This window comes from Hemitrygon akajei, unplaced genomic scaffold (genome assembly GCF_048418815.1).
Source record: "Hemitrygon akajei unplaced genomic scaffold, sHemAka1.3 Scf000048, whole genome shotgun sequence".
Lineage (NCBI taxonomy): Eukaryota > Metazoa > Chordata > Chondrichthyes > Myliobatiformes > Dasyatidae > Hemitrygon > Hemitrygon akajei.
Genome location: NW_027331934.1, coordinates 6449547 through 6473126, shown reverse-complemented (window position 1 = coordinate 6473126; position 23580 = coordinate 6449547). Strand labels below are relative to the sequence as shown.

Genomic DNA, 23580 nt, shown 5'->3' with positions numbered 1-23580 from the left:
CATGGTTTCCCAATGCTCAAAAATCCTAATCCGAATAATGTCCTTCAACAACTTCACTCCACCTGATGTGAGCCCCACCAGTCTACAGTTCCCAGGACTTCTCCTTACCCCTTTCATAAAGAGCGTTGCAAAATTATCGGCTTGCCTGTTCTCCGGGACCTCGCCGGTGGCTAGAGAGGACAGAAAGATACTGAGCAAGGGCCCAGCAATCTCATCTCTTACCTCCTTCAGTGAAATGGAGTAAACCCCATAAAGCTCTGGGGACCCATCCACCTATCGAATGTTATGGGGAGCAGACCAGGGAGTGGGATTGAGGAGGGGTATAAAAGGATCAGACATGAGTAAATGGCGGAGCAGACTTGATGGGCCAAAAGGCCTAATTCTACTCCTATCTCTTATGATCTTATAGTCTTAATACTCGTTAGGAGGTCCAACATCCCCTCGTGTGTTCCTGTTTGATCAAAACTTCTGGAGTTTAACTTTTCCTTCCTGACTATTTTTGACCAGATTTATTCCAGTTGAGTGTGAATAAATATAGCAGAACGTGTTTGGTATAATATCAGAAGAAAGACAGCTCCCTGTACCTGAACAGTTAAGGGGCGTTTGAACTGAAACTCTACCTACTCCAGGCAGTCCTGTTTACACACCGGGCGGAGCTCAGATCCTCCCAGAACCCGGGCTGGATCAAATCCACTGCCTAGGACTCGCTGAGTTAAACATAGAAACTCCGCCCCACTGGTTGCGATGAAAGAAAAAGAAGACAACTACACGGAAATCCGGACAGAAAGCAGGTGCAGGAGCATTGTCGCTCACCCGGGGTGTCAGACAGTGATTTCCCGGGACCACACTGAACTGTCCGGTTACAATATCAGAGGTAAGTGTTGTCTATGATTCTGTACAATTGTTCAGCGTTTACAGCGAGGCTCAGCTTTGGGTCGGGATCGGGAGAAAATTTCGTGGGAGCAGGGAGTCCTGACAAGTTCATGTTAACGAGTCAATTGCTGTCCAAATGGATTAAGAGAAACGAGAGTGGTTACTACTGAGTGCGAGCAGAAAAAATCTTTCCCACTGGTAGTAACATATGAAATATCCCACGGGGCAGTGACCCCGTCACCGATCTCTCTCAAACAAGAGAAAAGGGAAAATGCTGGAAATCCGAGCAACACACACAATGCTGGAGGAACTCTACAGGCCAGGCAGCAACTATGGAAAAGAGTACAGTCGACGTTCGAGAGCCCAGTAATGTTCTTTACATTGTGCCTTTGGTTCTACTGCCCTTCCCTGTAGCAGAAAGGGTTGAATACAATATTAAACTTTCTTCACACTTGAATGACGGTGTTTTGTCGAACTGGTTTGGATTTGATTTCAGCGGAGCGGCCGCTCCCTGTTCCGAGGAATGTTCTGACAGCTCGCACGCAGACCCTGAGCACCGAGTCTCACAGAACAACAAACCGCACCTTCCAAATCAGTCAATCGTCTGCCCTCCTCCCCTTTCCATTCCAGTCCTGATGAAGGGACTCGGTCCGCAACTTCGACTGCTTACACCCATCCTTAAATGCTGCCTAACCTGCTGAGTTCCCCCAGCACTCTGTGTGTTGCCATGGTTACGTGAGATCCGTGTGGGGCAGTGGGCGAGGCTATTAGTAAGAAACGGTACACAATATCCACACTCTCAGAAAATCTTGGGGAATTGAGTTGAGAATAATTCAGCTTCATGATATTTATTTCGGATCTTTATTTCCAAACAGCCAGTTGTCTCTGCATTGAATCAGCGATCAAGGAGATATTCTGTTTTTGAACCACTTCTGGCGGCTGTGCTTTTTGTGTTCATACTGTTAGAATTATTTGAGGATGTGACTAAGCACATTGATGAAGGAAGAGCAGTAGATGTAGTGTATGTGGATTTCAGCAAGGCATTTGATAAGTTACGTCGTACAAGGCTTATTGAGAAAGTAAGGATGTATGGGATCCAAGGGGACATTGCCTTGGGGATCCAGAACTGGCTTGATCACAGAAGGCAAAGACTGTTTGTAGCCGGGTCATATTCTGCATGGTGACCAGTGGTGTGCCTCAGGGATCTGTTCTGGGACTCTTACTCTTCGTGATTTTTATAATTGACCTGGATGAGGAAGTGGAGGGATGGGTTAGTAAGTTTGCTGATGACACAAATGTTGGCGGTGTTGTGAATAGCGTAGTGGTCTGTCAGAGGTTACAGCGGGACTTGGATAGGATGCCAAATTGGGCTGAGAAGTGGCAGTTGGAGTTCAACCCAGATAAACGTGAAGTAGTTCAATGTGATAGGTCAAATATGATAGCTGAATATAGTATTAATGGTAAGATTCCTGGCAGCGTGGAGAATCAGAGGGATCTGGGGTCCGAGTCCAAAAGATGCTCAAAGCAGCTGCTCAGGTTGACTCTGTGGTTAAGAAGGCATATAGTGTATTGGCCTTCATCAGTCGTGGAAACGAATTTAGGAGCCAAGAGGTAATGTTGCAGCTATATTGGACCCTGGTCAGACCCCACTTGGAGTACTGTGCTCAGTTCCGGTCGCCTTACAACAGGAAGGATGTGGAAACCATAGGAAGGGTGTAGAGGCGATTTACAAGGATGTTGCCTGGTTTGGGGAGCATGCCTTATGGAAACAGGTTGAGTGAACTCGGCCTTTCCTCCTTGGAGCGACGGAGGATGAGAGGTGACCTGATAGAGGTGTATAAGATGATGAGAGGCATTGATCGTGTGGATAGTCAGAGGCTTTTCCCCAGGGCTGAATGGCTGCCACGAGAGGGCACGTTTATGGTGCTGGGGAGCAGGTACAGAGGAGATGTCTGGGGTAAGTTCTTTTTACGCAGAAAGTGGTGAGTGGTGGAATGGGCTGCCAGCAACGATGGTGGAGGCGGATACGATAGGCTGTTTTAAGATACTCCTGGACAGGTACATGGAGTTTAGAAAAAATAGAGGTCTATGTGTAATCCTGGTAATTTCTAAGATAGGTTTATGTTCGGCACAACGTTGTTTACCGAAGGGCCTGTATTGTGCTGTAGGTTTTCTATGTTCCATGTCTTTCTATGTTACCTGTTTGCACGATTGACATTTTCCACAGGTTAGGTAAAGTTTAAGAGCAGTTCTAGAACAATGGCCACCTGTTTCAAAGCGAAGGTGCGGGATCTGTACAGAAAACACCTGTTCCCTTTTCAGAATTTCTAATTTCAGACGGATACATCTATTGTTCCTGTGTTGATTGCGGGTGTTTTGATCTCTTCTCCTCAATGGCCAGTGGAAGCAAAGCATGTGATTCTGTTGAAGGCCGAGATTCTTGATAAACAGTAGGTTACAGGGATGGACATGGGGGAATACGGAATGAAATTTCAGATCAGATCAGCCATGATTTCATTACCTGCAGCGTCAGTTTTGAGGGATGTGTGCTCCAGTTATGTGTATAGCATTGGTATGTTGACTGGGAAAAGCTCTGACAATTTAAATAATGTAACCTGGTATAATGACTGCATTCGAAGAGAGATATAATTTTATTTATATGGTGAGCTGAAAACAAACATTAAATTGATGAACTATTTACATCCAACTTTGTGCTTTAAGTATGTGCCCCAGCTACGTCAGGGGATGGAATTTATGAGTAACTCGGTGAGCTGGACATCACGGTGTTAGACCGAGAGACAAGCTCCCGATTCCATGTTAATCCTGTTGCAGACTCCATGTGTCTTTCCAAGACCCCAACACAGACCCCTCAGCACCACGAGTGGTCAGGGGACCTCGGGTGGCCACGAGTGGCCGGAGATCCCCGCAGACCCACCATTTGTCGGCGGACGGATGGACAATGGAGAGGGATCGTCTGTCCGGTCCTTTCTCTGTGACACTTCCGATCTCCACATCAACTCCATCCTTCCGACTCTGGGCGAATTTTAACAATTAACAAACATAATTCCTCTCAGCGACCAGCTGTCTGAATGATCCCCTAGCTCTTAGAGGAAGGATACCTATTGTTCACATTGTCAGGGTGTTGAGGTTATCAGGAGACAAAGACTACAGGGACGAGAGGTTTTCTGTTGTCTAATACACTGTGTGTGGACCCCTCTGGCAATTCTGGTTTACATTTGTAAAACAGATGTTCTTTTTTCCAAAATACTGAGCAGCAAAACTCTGCATTGATTAATCTACTGGAAACCAGATCAGCCTCGATAGTTCTCCCAAATCAGTCGGGACTTTGTGACCAAACTCGAGAAAAAAAGCACGCTGCCTACCCCAACAACGGCACAGCCGGGCGAATCCCAGGATTGATTTTTTTTTGTCGCTCTGAAACCAGAATAAATGGCCATTCCGCTGTTTTAAAATACAAGTGCTCTCCCACACCAGGACCTAACGATACGTGTGCGGTACTTTTACGTCACACACACAGAAACATAGAAAGCCTACAGCACAATACAGGCCCTCCGGCCCACAGAGCTGTGCCGAACATTTCCTTACCGTAGAGCTACCTGTGGTTGCCAATAATCCTCCATCTTTCTGAGCTCCATGTATCCAGGAGCCTCTTAAACGACCCTATCGTATCCGCCTCCACCACCGTCGCCGGCAGTCCATTCCACGCAATCACCCTTCTATGTGCAAAAAACTTACCCCTGACATCTTCTCTGTACCGACTTCAAAGCACCTTAAAACTATGCCTTCTCGTTGTAGCCACTTCAGCCCTGGGAAAAAAGCCTTTTACTATCAACAGGATCAATGCCTCTCATAATCATATACACCTCTATCACATCCCCTCTCATCCTCCGTCGCTGCAAGGAGGAAAGGCCGAGTTCACTCAAACGCGCTGCCAGGCTCGCATTGAGACGGGTTAACGGCTGAGGTACCAATCACGACATCCCCCCCACCCCACCACCGGTGCTGTCTACAGAGTATTTACAAGCTACGTTATTCTCATTGATGCGAAAAGATGTCAATTACTGCTTACATCCAATAGTGGAGGCGGGCCAGTCCAGAGGGTGGTACCACCATAGACCGGTCTCCCGCTCGCGTTCCGAACTCTCCGTCAAAGCGGAACAAACCTCAAACTAACTGTCCCCCTTTTTTATTTATCTCCATTTCCCTCCGAGGGAAGTTGGGGGCGTTTGTGAACCGTCTTCTGCAGCAGGTGTCTGATGTCTGGCTGAAAAGCAGGAGGAGACCGCTCGGTCCATCGGCTTGATGCCGGCTCCCTGGGGTGCGAGAGATCCCGCCTGAAGAAGTGGGGGGAATTTTATTGAAAGGATGAAGATGGTGTGAGAGGGGTCGGACAGGATGTTTGTCTATGTGGGGACAGGAGGGGCTCATCTGTGGAAATGTCTGAGCCCAAGGTGGTGGTGAGCAGAGGGATTCACCATATTGGTGGACAAACACGGGCAGACAGTTGACCTGTAAGTGGGGCTAATGGTCCAGGCAAAGTAAGGATATGAGTGGTGTTGAGGGAGGGCAAGGATGTACAGGTATGGGGTCTTATTGAATGACAGGACTGGCTGGAGGTGCCGAGTGACCTGCTCCTGTTCCTGTTGTCTGTACGTTAAAAGAGAAGGAATAACCAGACTGCTCTTGGGCCTGCAGGAAGTCCCAGTCGGTGTTGTAGGGACAGCTGCTTACAGTCCAGTTGTTCCCAAACTGTGTCAACAATTTGACTGACAGACCAAATTCAACATTTCTAAATTTGTTATCGACACATACTGTATATTTATAAATTGGCCACTTCACAAAACTCTACATATTGTTAACGACATAAAAACGATATTTTATATTGTTACTGGCAGAGATTTTGTATAATTTATGTTTGTGTGTTATCTGAATGTACTTGCCTGTGATGCTGCCACAAGTCAGTGTTTCTCTGTACCTGTACCTTCCCGTACTTGTGCACTTGGCAATAAATTCAACAGGACCTGAGATAAATTAAGGGAGATTTGATTAGTGATGATCATATTGGAACCTCGGTAGGTGGAATGTAAAGAGACAGTACACTGTTAAATGTAAGACCCTTATCAGTGTCGATGAGCACAGGGATCTTGGAGTCCAAATTCATCGCTCCCTGAAAGTAGGTAAACAGATTGACAGGATGGTTAAGAAGGCAAATGGCATGTTTGCCTTTATAAGTCAAGATATTGCATTCAAAATTCATAAAACTCGATTCGACCACATCTGGAGTGTTTCATACAGTTCTGGTCGCCCCCATTCTCGGAAGGATGTCGGGGCTTTGGAGAGGGCGCAGAAGAGGTTTACCAGGACACTGCCTGGATTAGAGAGCATGAGCTATAACGAGAGGCTGGACAATCTTGTGTTGTTTTCTCCAGAGCGGCGCAGGCTGGGGTGAGACTGGATGGACGTTTATAAGATTACGAGAGGAATAGATAGAGTGGGCAGACGATATATTTTTCCCGGGGGTTGAAATGTCTAATACATTTAAGGTGAGAGGAGATGTGGGCGGCAAGTTTGCTTCTTTCCACAGACTAATGAGTAGCTGGAGTCTCTGCTTGTGGGGGGGGGCATATATGGAGTAGACAGACAAGATCTTTTACAGTGGTAGCAACGTCTAACAGCAGAGGCCATACATTCAAGGTGAAAAGGGGTATTTGAAAAAAAATGTCAGCGGCAAGTGTTTCTTACAGAGAGAGTGGTGGGTCGTTGGAATGTACTACCTGGGGTGGTGGTACAGGCAAATATTTGGGGACTTCTCAGGGACGTTTCAATAGGCACACGAATGTGAGGAAAATAGATGCATTGTGGACATTTTGTAGGCAGAAGGGATTTGATTGGTTAACATTTCGGTAACAAATTTAATTGGTTGAGTACAATATTGTGGCCCGAAGGGCCTGTTTCTGTGCTGTACGGTTCTATTTTCTGTGTCTGTTGTTGAGAGATTTCAGCGTAACTGAGGCAAAAGGAGTGAGTGGGAACAACAGGTCAGCTGGTCCAATGTGGGAAATGCGAGATCACCCACTTCAGTAGGAGAAACAGAAACGCTGGGTGTGAGTAAATGGCGAGGGTCTGAGGTGCAGTGGGTAGGGAGGGAGGTCAAAGCGACATTGAATTTATCGTGAAAGTTATTGGATATCAGAGTGAAATGACTTGAACAATTATTTGGGCTTTGTTGAGACTGCACCTGGAATATGGTGTAAAATCCCGCTCCCCATACTAACACGGGTTATATAGAATAAAGAACAAACTGCCGGAGGAACTCAGTGGGTCGGGCAGCATCGGTGGAGGGAAATGGGCCGACAACATTTCGGGCCGAGACTCTCCCTCTGTACTGAGAGTGGACGGGAAATAGTCAGAGAAAAGAGGTGAGGGTTGGGGATGGGGCAAGAGCTGGGGAGTGAGAGATGGATCCAGGTGAGGGGGGAGGTGGGAAGGTGGAAATAGTGACAGGGGTGGGAGGTGAGTGGTTGGGGCAACACGGAGCTGCAGAAGATGAAAATTAATTCCATGGAGGATTAACAAAGGTGTCTGAGAATATTTGTTATAGAGAGTGATTCCTGGAGTGGTGGGGTCATCATATGAAGAAAGATCAAATGTGATAACCCTTTCATTTGGAGAATCGAGGACTGAGAGGTGAACACATTGAAATGCACAACATCATTACCGGCTGAACCAGGGATCCCAGTCTCTGAAACAGGGATGGACTGTCCGGGACTGAGATGAGGGGAAATGTCTCCACTCCGGGGGTGGTGAATGTCTGTAAATCTCCACTAAAGAGGGCGGTGAAGTCTCAGTGATCATCCTGACGTAAAACAGTGTTCGGCAGATGTGTGGAGACGGTAGGATCGAGGAAATGAGAATCGGGCAGAAACATGAGGCTGAGATGGGAGAGCAGCCGCCATCTTGTTGATGGTTTGAGGGACTGAATGTGAACTGTAATGTACCAGCAGCAATAGATCACAAATGAGTCAGGTTTTAATGTTAAAACCGCTGTCTTTATTAGCATCTACTCGAGAATATAGAAAATTAAACGAAATAGACAGAAGTCAACAGTGTTATGCATGTTTGTGGCTCCCAAAAAATCAAGCTTTGGAGCATTTACTAAAGTCTTAAGATGGCAGAGTAGAAATGTTCAGCAATTCAAGGAATGGATGAGGGGAGAGATTTGTAAATCCACGTTAAAATGTAGAGAGAGAGGATTACGCAGTTCCACAGGATCCACGCTGGGAAAGTCGAAGTAACAGTCGCGGAAGATCTTATCCGCCGAGTCATTCCGAAATCCACGTAGAACTCTCACAAGATGACAGTCACAGAATATCCCTTCGCACAAGTGGTTACCACATAGCACACCCGGATCCAGGTAAAGGTTAACAAACGTGATTGCCACAGGATACTCCAACAGAATCCACGTATGGATCATACGAGTGACAGTCACACATCCGATATATTATGTGCCGTTCATCAACCCAGTCCTTTGGGTATTGGAAAGCATCAAACTTTACCCGTTGTTTCAGTAAAATACCGCAGGCAGCTTGCAGTCCTGTGTCTCTCTCTCTCTCTCTCTCTCTCTCTCTCTCTCTCTCTCTCTCTCTCTCTCTCTCTCTCTCTCTCTCTCTCTCTCTCTCTCTCTCTCTCTCTCCTCTCTCTCTCTCTCTCTCTCTCTCTCCTCTCTCTCTCTCTCTCTCACTCACTCACTCACTCACTCACTCACTCACTCACTCACTCACTCTCTCACTCACTCTCACTCTCACGGCCAGTCCCAGCGGTCTGTTACAGATTGTTACACTGACATCATAGTCCCGCCTCCTCCAGGCGTTTTTAAAGTGACACTCACCGTAAACGAAACCACCTCTTGCCGTTTCTCACTTCATGATATTTTAGTGTTCCCGTCCAGTGAGACCGGAGGAATGTGAATAGAAATCAGTGTTTGTACACAAAAGTGATTTAAATGAAAACTGCACATTTCCCATTTGGGTCTGAATTGTGTGTCGGACCGGGATGTGAATCGAACCCAAAACTCTGTGAACCGGTGGTGGAGGGAAGGTATCAGGGAAGATACGGAGGGAATAATTTAAAATGTAGCTGGTGTAAATATGAAATAATTTGGAAAATGCAGCGGTGGGTAGGTAGTGTGTGAGGGGCGAGGAGCAGAGTCACCGGTTCAGGTGGGAGACCCTCCACCGGTCACATGATCCCATTTCCTGCTCCCGTTTTACTGTAGATACAGATCCTGATATCAGTTTTTGATCCAGGTAAAATCGACCCGAGCATCGGGCCACCGAGGTTTTAACGTGTTGAGCGAGTGTTTCTCTTCTGGGCTCAGATATTTGGTTCTGAAGTTCCCTGGGAAGCAAAGACTGCTATTCTGAGGAGAGGCTAAGCTCCAATTCCAAATGCTGAGATTAAATGAGCTGTTCCGTGTTTACAACAGTAGAAATGGACACGGTCGAGTGTTCAAACCGTATGTGGATATTACCCCCCACTGTCACCTGTCTATCAGGCAGTGGAAATCAAACAGAAACTCCAGTTAACACACACAAAATGCTGGAGGAACTCCGCAGGCTGGGTAGAATCTATGGAGAAGAGTAAACAGTCGACGGTTCGGGGCTGGGATGGCCCGCTAAGATCTTGCACTAGATTGTGTGTGTTATGTTTCGATTTGACAAAGTCGGGATGCGGGTGATCTGCACTAAAAGTGGAAAATGTTTGAAGCCATTCTGTGAAATTTGTGGAACTGAATTGTGTCTTTGTTCCTCTCCCCACAGCTGTTCCTTACCTGCTGACCGTCTCAAATATTTCCAGTTTATTTTTTTTATTACAGTCACCCTGGAATTGTTTAATCTTCTGATAATTAACCTGAGCATAGGTGCTCAGTTTGGGATGGTTAGTAGAACATTAAAAATAAATCATAGTTTCTTTCCCCGTAAATTATCCTGGTACCGATTTGCCCGTTATTCCTGAAAATGTGTTCAGTACAGTTGTTGCTAGTAATGTTCACAAGAATGATGACAGGAATGACAGGCTTTATTTATGAGGAGCGTTTGATGGTTCTGGGCCCGTGCTCAGTGGAGTTCAGAGTGACGGAACTGGGTGGGACTTACTTAAACCTCTGAATGTTGAATAGCCTGAATGGAGTGGACATGGAGAGGATATTTCCATTGGTCAGAGAGTCTGAAATCCGAGGGTGCACCTTCAGAATAAAGAAACTTCCCTTTAAAACTGAGATGAGAGGAATTTCTTCAGCGAATGGACGGTTAATCTGTGGAAATTGTTGCCACACAGGGTGTTGGGGGCTGTCACTGTGATACAGCAGAGACTGTTATGTTCTTGATTGTAAGGAGATTGAGGGTTTAAGGAGAAATGCAGGGTGAGACTGGATGGTCCGTATAGCCTCATTATACTCGTTTTTCTAATGGTCTTACTGTGAACAGAAAGATAAGTCCTTATCACCTCCAGGTGTTGCGGTGTGAGGGTCGATTATATATTTGTTCACTGAGACGATTATACTTGCAAGGAGTGTTCAAATTTCAGTGAGGTTTGATTTTAGAATCAGTGAGATCTGGTGATTTTCGAGGTTCTTTTAGGATTCCGGGAACGACTTGAAAACTCTTTGCTATGCGATCGTACATTGAAAGTTTAGAAATCGAAATGGGCACAGCGTTGTGTCCTAATGGTGTTCTAAAATCTCCTAGTAGTGTTTACTGTTAGTGTTCTCTAATAGTGTTTTCATCAATGGCATGATCAGGCATATTAATGCGTGGCTGAGAGACTGGTGTGGGTGGCAGGATCACTGGGATCATTGGGGCCGCTTCTGGGGGAGGGACGACCTGTACAAAAAGGACGGGTTACAGCTGAAGCCAAAATATCCGAGTAGACAGGGTTAATAGAGCTGTTAGGCAGGGTTTCAACTATTTATCCGGGGGTGGGAATCGGAGTGACAGGGCTGAGGAAGGGGTAACAGAAATAAATCGAAGATAACCTCCAACAGAGATGACAGAAACAATAGGCAGGAGATGAGGCATAAACACAGATACTGGTAAGATTTAAATGTCAATAGAGGCTGTGGTGCAGCTAAAACAGTAAATACTGGACTCAAAGTGTTGTATTTGAATGCACGCAGCATAAGAAATAAAATTGACGTTCTTGAAATTCAGCTGCAGATTGGCAAGAATGAGGTTGTGGGCATTTCTGAAACTTGGCTAGAGGATGGCTGCCATTGAGGGCTGAACACCCAAGGATATACGGTGTATCAGAAAGATAGGTTAGTAGGCAGATATGGAGGTGATCTGGCTCTGTGTATAAGAAATAATATTAAATCATTAGAAAGGGCTGACATACCATCTTAAGGTGTAGATACTATGTGGATTGAGTTAAGAAACGGAAAATGTAAAAGGACCCTCATGGCAGTTGTAAACAGGCCTCCAAACTCCAGCCAGGATGTGATTGCAAATTATAGCAGGAGATGGAAAAGGTGTGTCAGAAGGGCAACGCCATGATAATCATTGGGGATTTTAACATGAAAGTGGATTGGGGAAACCAGGTCAGTACTGGACCTCAAGAGAGAGAACTGGTAGAATGTCAAAGGGAAGGTTTTAAAGAACAGCTTGTTGTTGATCCCACTAGTGGATCCTGTGTGCTGCACTGGGTGTTGTGCAATGATCCGAAGGTGATAAGAGAGCTTAAGCTTAAAGAAACTTTAGGGAACCGTGATCACAATATGATCGAGTTCACATTGAAATTCCAGTGCGTAAGCTGATCGGCAGAAAACAGAGAGTGGGAATAAAGTGATCCTATTCTGGCTGGCTGCCGGTTACCAGTGGAGTTCCACAGGGGTCGATGTTGGGACCGCTGCTTTTTACGAAGTATGTCAATGATCTGGAATATGGGATTAATGGATGTCTGGCTAAATTTGCCGATGAAACAAATGTAGGTGGAGGAGCGGGTAGTGTTGAGGAATAAGAGACCCGGCAGATAGACTTAGATAGTTTAGGGGAATGGGCAATGGAAAATGTATGGTCATGCACTTAGGTGGAAGAAATAAAAGGGCAGACTATTATTTAGATGGGGAAAGAATTGAAAATGCAGAGATGCGAAAGAGGCTTGGAGCCCTTATGCAGGAATCTCTAAAGGTTAACCTCCAGGTTGAGTCGGTGGTGAAGAAGGCGAATGCAATGTTGGCATTCATTTCTAGAGGTATTGAAAACTCATGAGAACACAGTGCAGTTTTGGGCTCCTTATATTAGAAATGATATACTGACATTGGAGAGGGTTCAGAGAAGATTAACGAGAATGATTGCAGGAATTAAAGGGTTACCGTATGAGGAACGCCTGGCAACTCTTGCGCTGTATTCCCGGGAGTTCAGGAGAATGAGGGGAGGTCTTACAGAAAAATTCCAAATGCTAAAAGGCCTGAACAGATTAGATTTGGCAAAATTATTTCCCATGGCAGGGGATTCTAGGACAAGAGGGCACAACTTCAGGATTGTGAGCCGTCCATTTAGAACAGAGATGCGAAGAACTCACTTTAGTCAAAGGGTGGTAAACCTATTGAATTTATTGCCATGAGCGGCTGTGGAGGCTAGGTCATTGGGTGTATTTAAGGCTGAGATATATAGGTTGTTGATTTGCCAGGGCAACAAAGGGTATGGGTGAAGAAGGCAAAGGAGTGGGGAAGATCAGTCTGTGATTGAATGGCGGAACAGACTGGATGGGCCGAGTGGCCTACCTCTGTTCGTCTATCTTACGGTATTATATTAAAAATAATCATCAGTTTGAGAAACATTTGTTGAGAATGTAGCCAAACCAAATTGACATTGTTGGCGACCCCCAAGGATTTGTTATAGTTGTAGCTCCAATATTGATTGTAAGAGTTGGTGATTGTGAAGGTTGGTGTATTCGATCCTTTATTAGTAGTCAGAAAACATACAGTCTTGTAGCGATGAGACTGAAGTCTACACAAGTGTAAGTTCAGTGTATTTAGGTGGATGATAATAAAAGATATACATCCGTCAGTCCCCAGCTGTGTACTGCACAGGACAAAGCACAAATATGTAACTGATTCCCTTCGATTTTACCCACCCCCACCCCACTCTGGAGCATAAGAAAATCATAAATACGCAACACAGAATACAAGGCAGATAGAGAGCAGAGAGTTAGAGGCTGCTACAGACAGGCTCAGCTTTGATTACACGGTCTTCAACCCGAAGTATTAACTCACTGTCTGTCTTATTCAATAATTCCAACATTTTTTTTTAGTTATTGTAAATCTGATTTTGCGCTTGCTGTTTTTGATGTCTGGTGGACCTACATTGTGTTCAACAAGGTGCCATGTAACTATCTGATAATAACCAGATGAATGCGTAAACAAATCTTGATCGGAGATTAGATGCTAATAATGATCTTAAAATCCTGCCGGAGAAAATGTCATAGTTCTGGACAAGATGCTGCGATGCTATGGGTGGGATTGCATTGCTCAGGATGTCAGGGTGTTTTTATGTTGACTCAAATCTTATTTTGCCATAGGTGCCAATGTTAAACTGCAAGGAGACGGTGAGATTCAGGTGTGACTGAGAAATCTGTATAATTCAGTGAAGAGAGGAATAGATGTCCCATTGGTCAGCAGAAATGTTTCAGCCCACACTGCTGTAACAATTGTCCATTACTCACCATAGTGCCACCAGTGGTAGGAGGACCAAAGCAGTGTGCATTGTCTGCTCAATCTGCCTTGCCATTCCATAGACGCATTACTCCAGGTCCAGGACACAAGATTGGTTCGTAAAATGGAGTTGCCTGCAATACAGCGATTAGATACTCCGGGAAATGCTGGAAAGGTGTTCAATCCAGGGATAGAGGGGAAATGGGTATTGTGTGACTGTGGGTGGATGAGCGCAGGTACATTAGGTCGTATCAAGTCTTCAGTGTATAGGCCCAAGATGTTTGGAAGTGTGCCGGTCTGTTTAAGACAAAACAGTGTTCTCTTTTATAATTGAATCAATGCTTGACGCTCTACTGTTAATTTTGTTTGTTACAGAGCAGCAAAATCTGACCACAACTGTCCTCAACATGGCTGAAGGGACGGGTAGTGGAGGAGTTCCAGTGACGTCAACATCAAGAGAGGTCACGAGTATGTTGGCAATTGCCTTGACTCTGTATCTGGGTTTTAATGCAGTATCTGCACTTTGTGAAAGCAGCAGAGAGATGACAGAGAGAGTTAACATCTCTGGGGGAACACAGTCACAAGTGAAATGAGTACAATCTCCTCTCCATCTCTCCCCACCCCTCATTCTCCGTCTCTCACCACTGCTCTATTCTTCGTCTTTCCCCACCACTTCCCTCACCCTCTCCGTCTCCCCATCCCTCTCTTCTCTCCTCTCCTCTCCATCTCTCCCCACCCTCCAATCCCCCTCTCCTCTCCGTCTCTCCCCACCCCTCCCTTCCTCCTCTCTCCTCTCTGTCTCTCCCCACCCCTCTCGTCCTCCTCCATCTCTCTCCACCCCACTCTTCCCCCTCTCCTCTCCATCTCTCCCCACCTCTCCCTTCTGCCCCCACTACCTCTTCTCTCTCTCTCCCCCCCCACCAACCCCTGTCCTCCTTCTTTCCCATCTCCAGCTCACTACCCCCTACCACCGGATCTCTCACCCCTCCCTCTTTGACTCCCTCTCCATACCCCTCTCCCCCTACCATATATATTTCGGACTGTGTTTGGTGACCTTCCACACCATCTTTAGGTTCCAGAGAGAAAGTTGCTGCCCAATATGGGGTCAGTAATTTCTTTAATTTTCCCCATTGTCCTTCACAGGTCCAAGCTCAGCGATCACCGAGCTCCTGGCAAGCTGCAATGATTTCCAGCTGCTGCAGGTGACGGATTTCTACCGGGACAGGCTGGAGCAGGCGATGGAAGGAGGAGTGCACGGAGTGAGCCTGGCGTTAACGGCCGAGAATCAGTTCAGCGGAGAGGAACATCGGGTGAGTGGGAGGGAGAATGGGTTTGAATTTTATCACATCACAGGACTGATGGGTGTCGGAACTCTCACTCATCGGATATTAAATTAGATAAAAGAACAATTGGGAAATAAATACGGTACCTGCAATCACAAACATGTGAATCTGAACCAGTGATAGAAAGGGGTGAAAAGTCCCCGCGGACTGGTGTGTGGCTGCTCAATGTTCAGAGTGAGTTGAGCAGGTAACCGTTGTGTGAGCTTACAGTATTAAATGGAAATATGACGGAAAGTTTCGGTTTGGGAAGACCGTGCAGCGTGACGGCAGGATGACAGTGAGAACAGGGACATCATCAGTGGGTGTCACAGGAGCTCGAGTGTGTTCTGTTCTGGGTGGAGATGATTGTGTTACAATCTGTAACTGCAAACAGTGTGGATCGGGGAATACTGCCATGTTGTAATGTGTAATCACTGAATGAACCTCCACTGGAAAAGGCAAAGGAAAGGCATCAGGTGTCAGCCGGTAATCCGCTGTCATGTTGGACACTGGCGGACTGAGGAGATGAATCACATAATCTTTTCTGCAACTTCTCAGAGACTGTTCACGCTGATACAAAAACCATCCTGACTTCTTTCTTCATCTGTGATGGTTATTTTCAGATTTCTGTTTTACACTGTCAAATCCGGTGAGGAATTATTTATGGATTTGGAGCCACGTCAATGAAGCGGTCACAGACCAGCCAGGATCTCATTGACTGGTGGACCAGGTTCACGGTGAATGTCCCTCCGTGTGCTCTGCACTCAGAATGTACAGTCCATGTCCAGACAGGATCAGCACCCGTCCGGGTGACTGCTCAGTGTGATCCCGTTACAGAGCACATCATTTACTTCTCATTCTCTGTGTGAATCTGTCAGTCCCCAATATGTTCACCGTTACTCTTCACAGAAAATCTCTGATCTCGCTGATAAGGGAGAGCGGGCGGATAGTTCTAAACTCCTCCTGAGCCTGGTGATGGAGAAAGGCTCCCGCGCCCGGAGGGTGATGTGGGAAACCTTTGTGAAAATGCGGATTGGTGTCCCAGAGTTGGACAAAATACTGAAGGAAATACAGGAACATGGTGAGATAGTATCAGAGATTAATTTAAATATCAATTGAATACAGCACACTACAAATTTATACAAATCACTTCTTCAACGTGTTTAAATTCAAACAGGTTCTGATCCCTCCCATCGATCAAATCCTGCTCAAGGTTTACTGAAGTTTTTCCATGCGCTGAAAGGTAAGTGAACGTGCATTGAACATTGAAGAGTATAACACAGGAATAGGCCATTAGGCAAATAATATTGTGCCAAACCAGCTAAGAAATAAATCAAACAAACCCAATCTCTAACCTCTCCTACACCATGTCCATCTGCTTCAATTCTCTTTACATCCATGTGCCTATACAAAGGTCTCTTAAGAGCCTTGGAGAATTTGCCTCTACAACCTTACCTGGCAGTCATTTCCGGCATCCATGACTCTCTGATTAAAAAAGAAAACTATCCCTCACATCCCCCTTAATCCAACTCCCTCTCACCTTCACTGCATGCCCTCCAGTAACAGATATTTCAAGTCAAGCCAGGTCAATTTACTTTTTATTGTCATTTCGACCATAAACTACTGATGGAGTACACAGTAAAAATGAAACAAACTTCCTCCAGGACCGTGGTGCTACATGAAACAACACAAAACTATGAGAGACAACACAAGGCTACACTGGACTACTCAAAACCACACAAAAACTACACCAGACTACAGACCTACACAGGACTACATAAAGTGCACAAAACAGTGCAGGGCAGCACAATAAACGATTCAACCCCATGAGATTGATTCTCTCAGTCCACTCTATCGATGCCTCTCATAATTTTTTATAGCTATGTCAGAGCCCCCCTCAGCCTCTGATGATCCAGAGAAAGCAATACAATTTTATCCAGTACCTCATGATAACACATGGCCTGTAAACCAGGCAGCATCCTGGTGAACCTCTTCTGCATCCTCTCTAAAGCCTCAACATCCCTTTGGTAGTGAAGCGATCGGAATGGTACTCAATGGCCCCGATGAGGCCAAAGCGGAGTTCATCAAGTTGAAACTTGACCTCTGTTTCCGCCAACGGTTGTAATTTGCGTCGGGCCCTTAAGTTGTTCAGCCATGAGGAAGTGCCCAGGTAAATGTTGGCACTGTGACAGAGAACACACTGAGAGACAGGGAAACGTGTTTTCTAGAGGACGAGTTTTCACAGGACATTTTGAGGAAAGAGGCAGAGAGCTGGCGAGTTTGAGGAAAGTGGTCACACCGCTCTGGAGCCTGCAACTACAGATCCCCACCGGAGTCTGAGTGGAGAAGGGGCAATCTGGAGAATGAAAAAAGAGCTTATATTTCTTCACACCAAATAGTCAAAACCTTCTCTTGCCAGCCACTGCCCCCTCCTGAACAGCCTCATCCTTAACTATTTTCTAAATTCCCCCAGTTCCTGCAGATTATTTTTTCTTAGAGTTGGGCGTCCACTGAGGTTCCAGTCACAGAATAGTAATAATAGCATCACTTTAATTAGAAAAGCAGGTAACACCCCAACTGGTCTGTTCAACCACAGAGCAGCAGATGAACCCCACTGTGTTTACATCTGCACTCCCTAGTGCAAACACTGCTACAGTGTTAGAGAGGGTGAGACTGGGGGACATATTCCTCAGCTCAGTCCACAGAAGCTGAAATTTCTGTCTGCCGGTGTTGTGTGATGGACGCTGTGGAAGGGTGAGAGATGGGAATTAGGACAGGGAATCCGAGGGTTGTGGGATCGCAGCAAGGAAGGTGGAAAGGTCTGAAAATATCTATAAATAATATTGCAATTAATTAAATTGTGATCGTCTGGACGGGAAGCTTACTACATCCATAAGCCCATTATGTCTGTGAAAATGGAGCCCGGGGCAGTGCATGGGCTCAGAGATTGTAAGGCTTCATCATCGCAGCCTGAGTTAGATCACACAACCGCACATTTAACACACGGGAGAGTGTAGGAAAAACAAATATCACAAAACATATTAATATTGCATCAGCCCATGTTTTATCTGAGTATTTGAAGCTCTTAACAGAAATATAAGGAATCTCAGCCAGATCCCTGGTTCAGTTTCTCTCGTTTACAAGAACATATCCCAAAGATGATATTTAAATATGGGACCAGAGATAGACAGAACGGGAAGTTTACAAATTACTCACATCTCTGTCACCTCTAGGCCCCATATGGAGCCAGTGATCATTAATGGAGAACGTGTGGAGCAGGTTCAGACCTACAAGTATCTGGGAGTACAGTTAGACGAGAAGCTTGACTGGACTGCCAACACAGATGCCTTGTGCAGGAAGGCACAGAGTCGAATGTACTTCCTAAGAAGGTTGGCGTCATTCAATGTCTGTAGTGAGATGCTGAAGATGTTCTATAGGTCAGTTGTGGAGAGCGCCCTCTTCTTTGTGGTGGCGTGTTGGGGAGGAAGCATTAAGAAGAGGGACGCCTCACGTCTTAATAAGCTGGTAAGGAAGGCGGGTTCTGTCGTGGGCAAAGTACTGGAGAGTTTAACATCGGTAGCTGAGCGAAGGGCGCTGAGTAGGCTACGGTCAATTATGGATAACTCTGAACATCCTCTACATAGCACCATCCAGAGACAGAGAAGCAGTTTCAGTGACAGGTTACTATCAAATGCAATGCTCCTCAGACAGGATGAAGAGGTCAATACTCCCCAATGCCATTAGGCTTTACAATTCTACCGCCAGGACTTAAGAACTTTTTAAAAGCTATTATTAATGCTTTTTGAGACGGTGATTTAGATGCATATCATATTTTTTTACTGAGTTAAGTATTGTATGTAATTAGTTTTGCTACAACAAGTGTATGGGACATTGGAAAAAAAGTTGAATTTCCCCATGGGGATGAATAAAGTATCTATCTATCTATCTAATGCTGTTCCGGTCCACATCCGGTTAATGAAACCCCTCACCTCCCCAGCACAATGGATTTGGTAAATGACTACAAGCTTGTTCGCAATATTACACATTTGTTTGCAGAGGGAACAGACATGACAGTGAAATTCCCACACCCATTTCTGAATATGAAACAGATACATTTCCTGATTTTTGAAGAACATCATTTCTACCACTGTCACATTCTGTAAAGTGAATATGTCCACAATCAATGTTTTCCTACACTCCCTATCACAGCTGAATACATTGAATAGAGACCCAACAAATACATGACATGGTCCAGAAACACTGTGAGACCCTACACACCCCTGACAGGTTCCGGAAAAACTTGTGAGACCCCACACACTTCTGATAGGGCCCTGACACACTCTGACTCCGAACACACCCTTGACAGTGCCCTGACACATTATGAGACCCCACACACACCTGACATGGTCCTAAACAAACTGTGAGTCCCCACACACCCCTGACAGGATCCTCAAACACTGTGAGACCCCCCACACCCTGAGTGGTCCTGATACACTGTAGGACCCCACTCACACCTGAAGGGTGCTGAAATACTGTGAGGCCCCCCACACCCCTGATAGGGTCCTGACACACTGTGAGACCCCACACACACCTGACCGGGTCCTGACACACTGTGAGACCTCACACACCCCTGACCGGGTCCTAACACACTGTGAGACCCCACACGCCGCTGACCGGGTCCTAACACACTGTGAGACCCCACACACCCCTGACAGGGTCCTGACACACTGTGAGACCCCACACACCCCTGACCGGGTCCTGACACACTGTGAGACCCCACACACACCCTGACAGGGTCCTGACACACTGTGAGACCCCCACACACCCCTGACCGGGTCCTGACACACTGTGAGACCCCACACCACCCCTGACAGGGTCCTGACACACTGTGAGACCCCACACACCCCTGACAGGGTCCTGACACACTGTGAGACCCCACACACCCCTGACCGAGTCCTGACACACTGTGAGACCCCACACACACCCCTGACCGGGTCCTGACACACTGTGAGACCCCACACACCCCTGACAGGGTCCTGACACACTGTGAGTCCCCCCACACCCCTGACAGGGGTCCGTACACACTGTGAGACCCCACACACCTCACAGCGTTCTGACATACTGTGAGACCCCAAACATCCGTGACAGGGTCCTGACACACTGTGAGACCCCAAACATCTGTGACAGGGTCCTGACACACTGTGAGACACCAAACACCCCTGACAGGGTCCTGACATACTGCGAGACCCCAAACATCCGTGACAGGGTGCTGATACACTGTGAGACCCCACACACCCCTGGCACGGTCCTGACACACTGTCATACCCCACACATCCATGGCAGGGTCCTGACACACTGTGAGACTCCACACACCCCTGACAGGGTCCTGACACACTGTGAGACCCCCACACACCCCTGACAGGGTCCTGACACACTGTGAGACACCACACACCCCCTGACAGGGTCCTGACACACTGTGAGACCCCACACACCCCTGACCGGGTCCTGACACACTGTGAGACCCCCACACACCCCGGACAGGGTCCTGACACACTGTGAGACACCAAACAACCCCTGACAGGGTCCTGACATACTGCGAGACCCCAAACATCCCGTGACAGGGTGCTGATACACTGTGAGACCCCACACACCCCTGGCACGGTCCTGACACACTGTCATACCCCACACACCCATGGCAGGGTCCTGACACACTGTGAGACTCCACACACCCCTGACAGGGTCCTGACACACTGTGAGACTCCACACACCCCTGACAGGGTCCTGACACACTGTCAGACCCCACACACCCCTGACAGGGTCCTGACACACTGTGAGACCCCACACACCCCTGACAGGATCCTGACACACTGTGAGACCCCACACACCCCTGACAGGGTCCTGACACACTGTCATACCCCACACACCCCTGACAGGGTCCTGGCACACTGTGAGAATCCACACTTTCCCGGCAGGTTCCTGACACACTCTGAGATCCCCATACATCCCAGGCAGAGGCCAGACACTTTGCGAGTCGCCACACACCCATGACAGGATTCGAACACACTTTGAGATCCCACACACCCCACCCACCCTCCCACATTGCAAGTGCTGATCAACAAAGCTGCTTCTTTGTATTTTGAATCAGTGACGGTGGGAGGGGAAGGGGAGCTGTGATTCCCCGATCTGTTCCTTTGACAGAATGCAGTAGCTTTGAGCTAACTCTTGTGTGCTCAAATACTGAGTTCTGAGTTGAGGCATCTAACAGTTTGTCCACTGTCTGTTCCCATGGAAGATGTTCAACAGAAACACAAGGAGACTCTGCGGGCACAAACTGAAACACTGAGAGTGAACACGATCCTGATGAGGGAGAAGGTGAAGGTCTTCCAGCTGGTTGATCAATACGCTGAGCTCACGGTCATTTCTACTGTTCGAGATCGGAGACTGGTGGAACATGAGCTGCTGGCAAGAGGCAGAGACCACGAGGAGTGGAGAGAGAAACATCTCCGCAGAGAGCTGGAGAAAATCCAGATTGCTCATCTGTTTAAGAATAGTTACTCACGTCGTTTTCGGGACAAAATGAAAAGATTCTTCGTACGATCAACTTCGGGATGTTCAGCAGCAGTGGCCGGAGTCCCGGGGATCGGGAAAACAACAATGGTACAAAAGATTGTTTATGACTGGGCCACGGGGAAGATATACCAACAATTCCAGTTTGTCTTCAGTTTCAAATTCCGGGATTTAAACTTCATTAACTGCAGAATAAACCTGAGGGAACTAATTCTGAATAAGTTTCCTTACTTTGGGAATTTACTGAGAAAGGTCTGGAAGAACCCAAAGGGATTGCTGTTTATATTCGATGGTTTGGATGAATTCAAGCACACAATTGATTTTGCTGACAGTCGGAGAGACACAGAACCCAAGCACCAGTGCCCAGATCCCGAGTGGTGGTGTGAAGTGTCTGACATTGTGTACAGTTTAATCCAGGGCAAGCTGCTCCCAGGGTGTTCAGTGCTGGTGACCACACGCCCCACTGCGTTACATTTATTGGAAGAGGCAGACATTAGTGTCTGGGCTGAAATCCTGGGATTTGTTGGTGAGGAACGTAAGGAATATTTCATCAGGTATTTTAAAGATCAGACGGTGGGGGAAGCTGTTTTCAAACACGTGAAGGAGAACGAGATCCTGTACACCATGAGCTACAACCCCTCCTACTGCTGGATCCTCGCTCTGGCATTGGGCCCCTTCTTCACACAAAGAGTCAGGGACCCGCAGCGAGTTCCCAAGACCATCACACAACTGTACTCCTACTATATTTACAACATCCTGAAAAACCACGGCCGTGAGATTGAGAGCCCCCGTGATGTGTTACTCAGGGTTGGTCAGATGGCCTTCAGAGGAGTGTCCGAGAAGAAGATTGTGTTTACAGATGGAGATTTGATCAACTACAATCTGCAGCCTTCCCAGTTCCTGTCCGGGTTCCTGATGGAGCTTTTGGAGAGAGAGGATTCTGCCCGGTGCGTGGTGTACACATTTCCACACCTCACCATCCAAGAGTTTGTAGCTGCAGTCGCACAATTCCTGAATCCACATCCCGGGGATATCCTGAAATTCCTCACTGGAGCCCACAACACGACAGATGGGCGATTTGAGGTATTTCTCCGTTTTGTTGCTGGTCTCTCCTCCCCAATGACAGCTCGGGGCCTGGAGGAGTTTCTGGGTCCATTTCCTCACCAAACAACCTGCCGGGTGATTGACTGGGTGAAGGAGGAGGTTAAACGTCAGAGTAGAAACACAAGGAGTGAAGCTGGTAAAAGGAGCCTCCTGAACACATTGCACTACCTGTTTGAGTCTCAGAATTGTGGACTGGCTCAGGAAACACTGGGATCTGTGGAAACACTTTCATTCAGTGGAATGACACTGACCCCGATTGACTGCGCGGTCCTCTCTCATGTAATCGGACTCTGTGAGACAATAAAACACCTCGACCTGGGGAACAGCCACATTCAGTGTGAAGGAATCCAGCGGCTGGGACCCGGGCTGCACAAGTGCCGGGAGCTGAGGTAACTTGATTTATCTCTCACTCTGAACTGTGAAACTGTCTAATTGTGTTGTTTCAATGTAAAGGAATTTCGGTAAATTTGTAGTAAATCTGATAGTGAGGAATTGTGACAAATGACCAGGGGATCGGTATGTAATTCCCCAAGGACAGGAGGGTTCTGTGGTTCCTCGTGAAGGGATGTTGGAGACTTCATCAGATCAGTGAACAACGGCCATTGGTTTAATGGTAGTAAATGACAGGAATGGCCGTGTTTCTCGCTGCCTGTGACACGTCCATTGACAATGTTCCTTCTCACTGTTACTGACACCCAGAACGACACTGACTGCAGCAGTGGGTCAGAGATTCACCACCCCCTTCCTGGTGCTGGACAAGAGACCGTCAGCAGAGTGTCCTAGTGAGAGGGAGAGAAATACCATTGTGAGATTGTCCTCCCACTGCCCTTCCACGTGTGTGACTTTGCTCACTTTCAGATACACAAAGAGCGAGGGTGCATCTCCTCTGGGCCTCTGTTCAGACCCAACACACACGTACAAAAAATTTCTGCATCCTCTCGTCTTGTAGGATTATCGTTTACCCTTGGAATCCTCCTGTGGGAC

The 23580-nt window shown here is 46.9% G+C and overlaps 1 protein-coding gene across 1 annotated transcript; it reads left to right on the top strand.

The window, feature by feature from the left end:
- Nucleotides 1-744: 744 nt before the first annotated feature.
- Nucleotides 745-23061, top strand: LOC140720897 (NACHT, LRR and PYD domains-containing protein 3-like). Its single transcript, XM_073035743.1, has 7 exons — nt 745-874; nt 13979-14071; nt 14747-14913; nt 15835-16006; nt 16103-16168; nt 21218-22875; nt 23050-23061. The coding sequence occupies exons 1-7, from the start codon at nt 745-747 to the stop codon at nt 23059-23061; spliced, it is 2298 nt and encodes a 765-aa protein (XP_072891844.1).
- Nucleotides 23062-23580: the final 519 nt, after the last annotated feature.

What these genes read in the sequence shown, in the direction of transcription:
- LOC140720897 (XM_073035743.1), top strand. Translation starts at nt 745, where the DNA reads ATGAAAGAAAAAGAAGACAACTACACGGAAATCCGGACAGAAAGCAGG. An exon ending in GTCCGGTTACAATATCAGAG is followed by an intron (nt 875 to 13,978) that starts GTAAGTGTTGTC and finishes TGTTTGTTACAG; the next exon opens with AGCAGCAAAATCTGACCACA. An exon ending in GAAGGAAATACAGGAACATG is followed by an intron (nt 16,007 to 16,102) that starts GTGAGATAGTAT and finishes AAATTCAAACAG; the next exon opens with GTTCTGATCCCTCCCATCGA.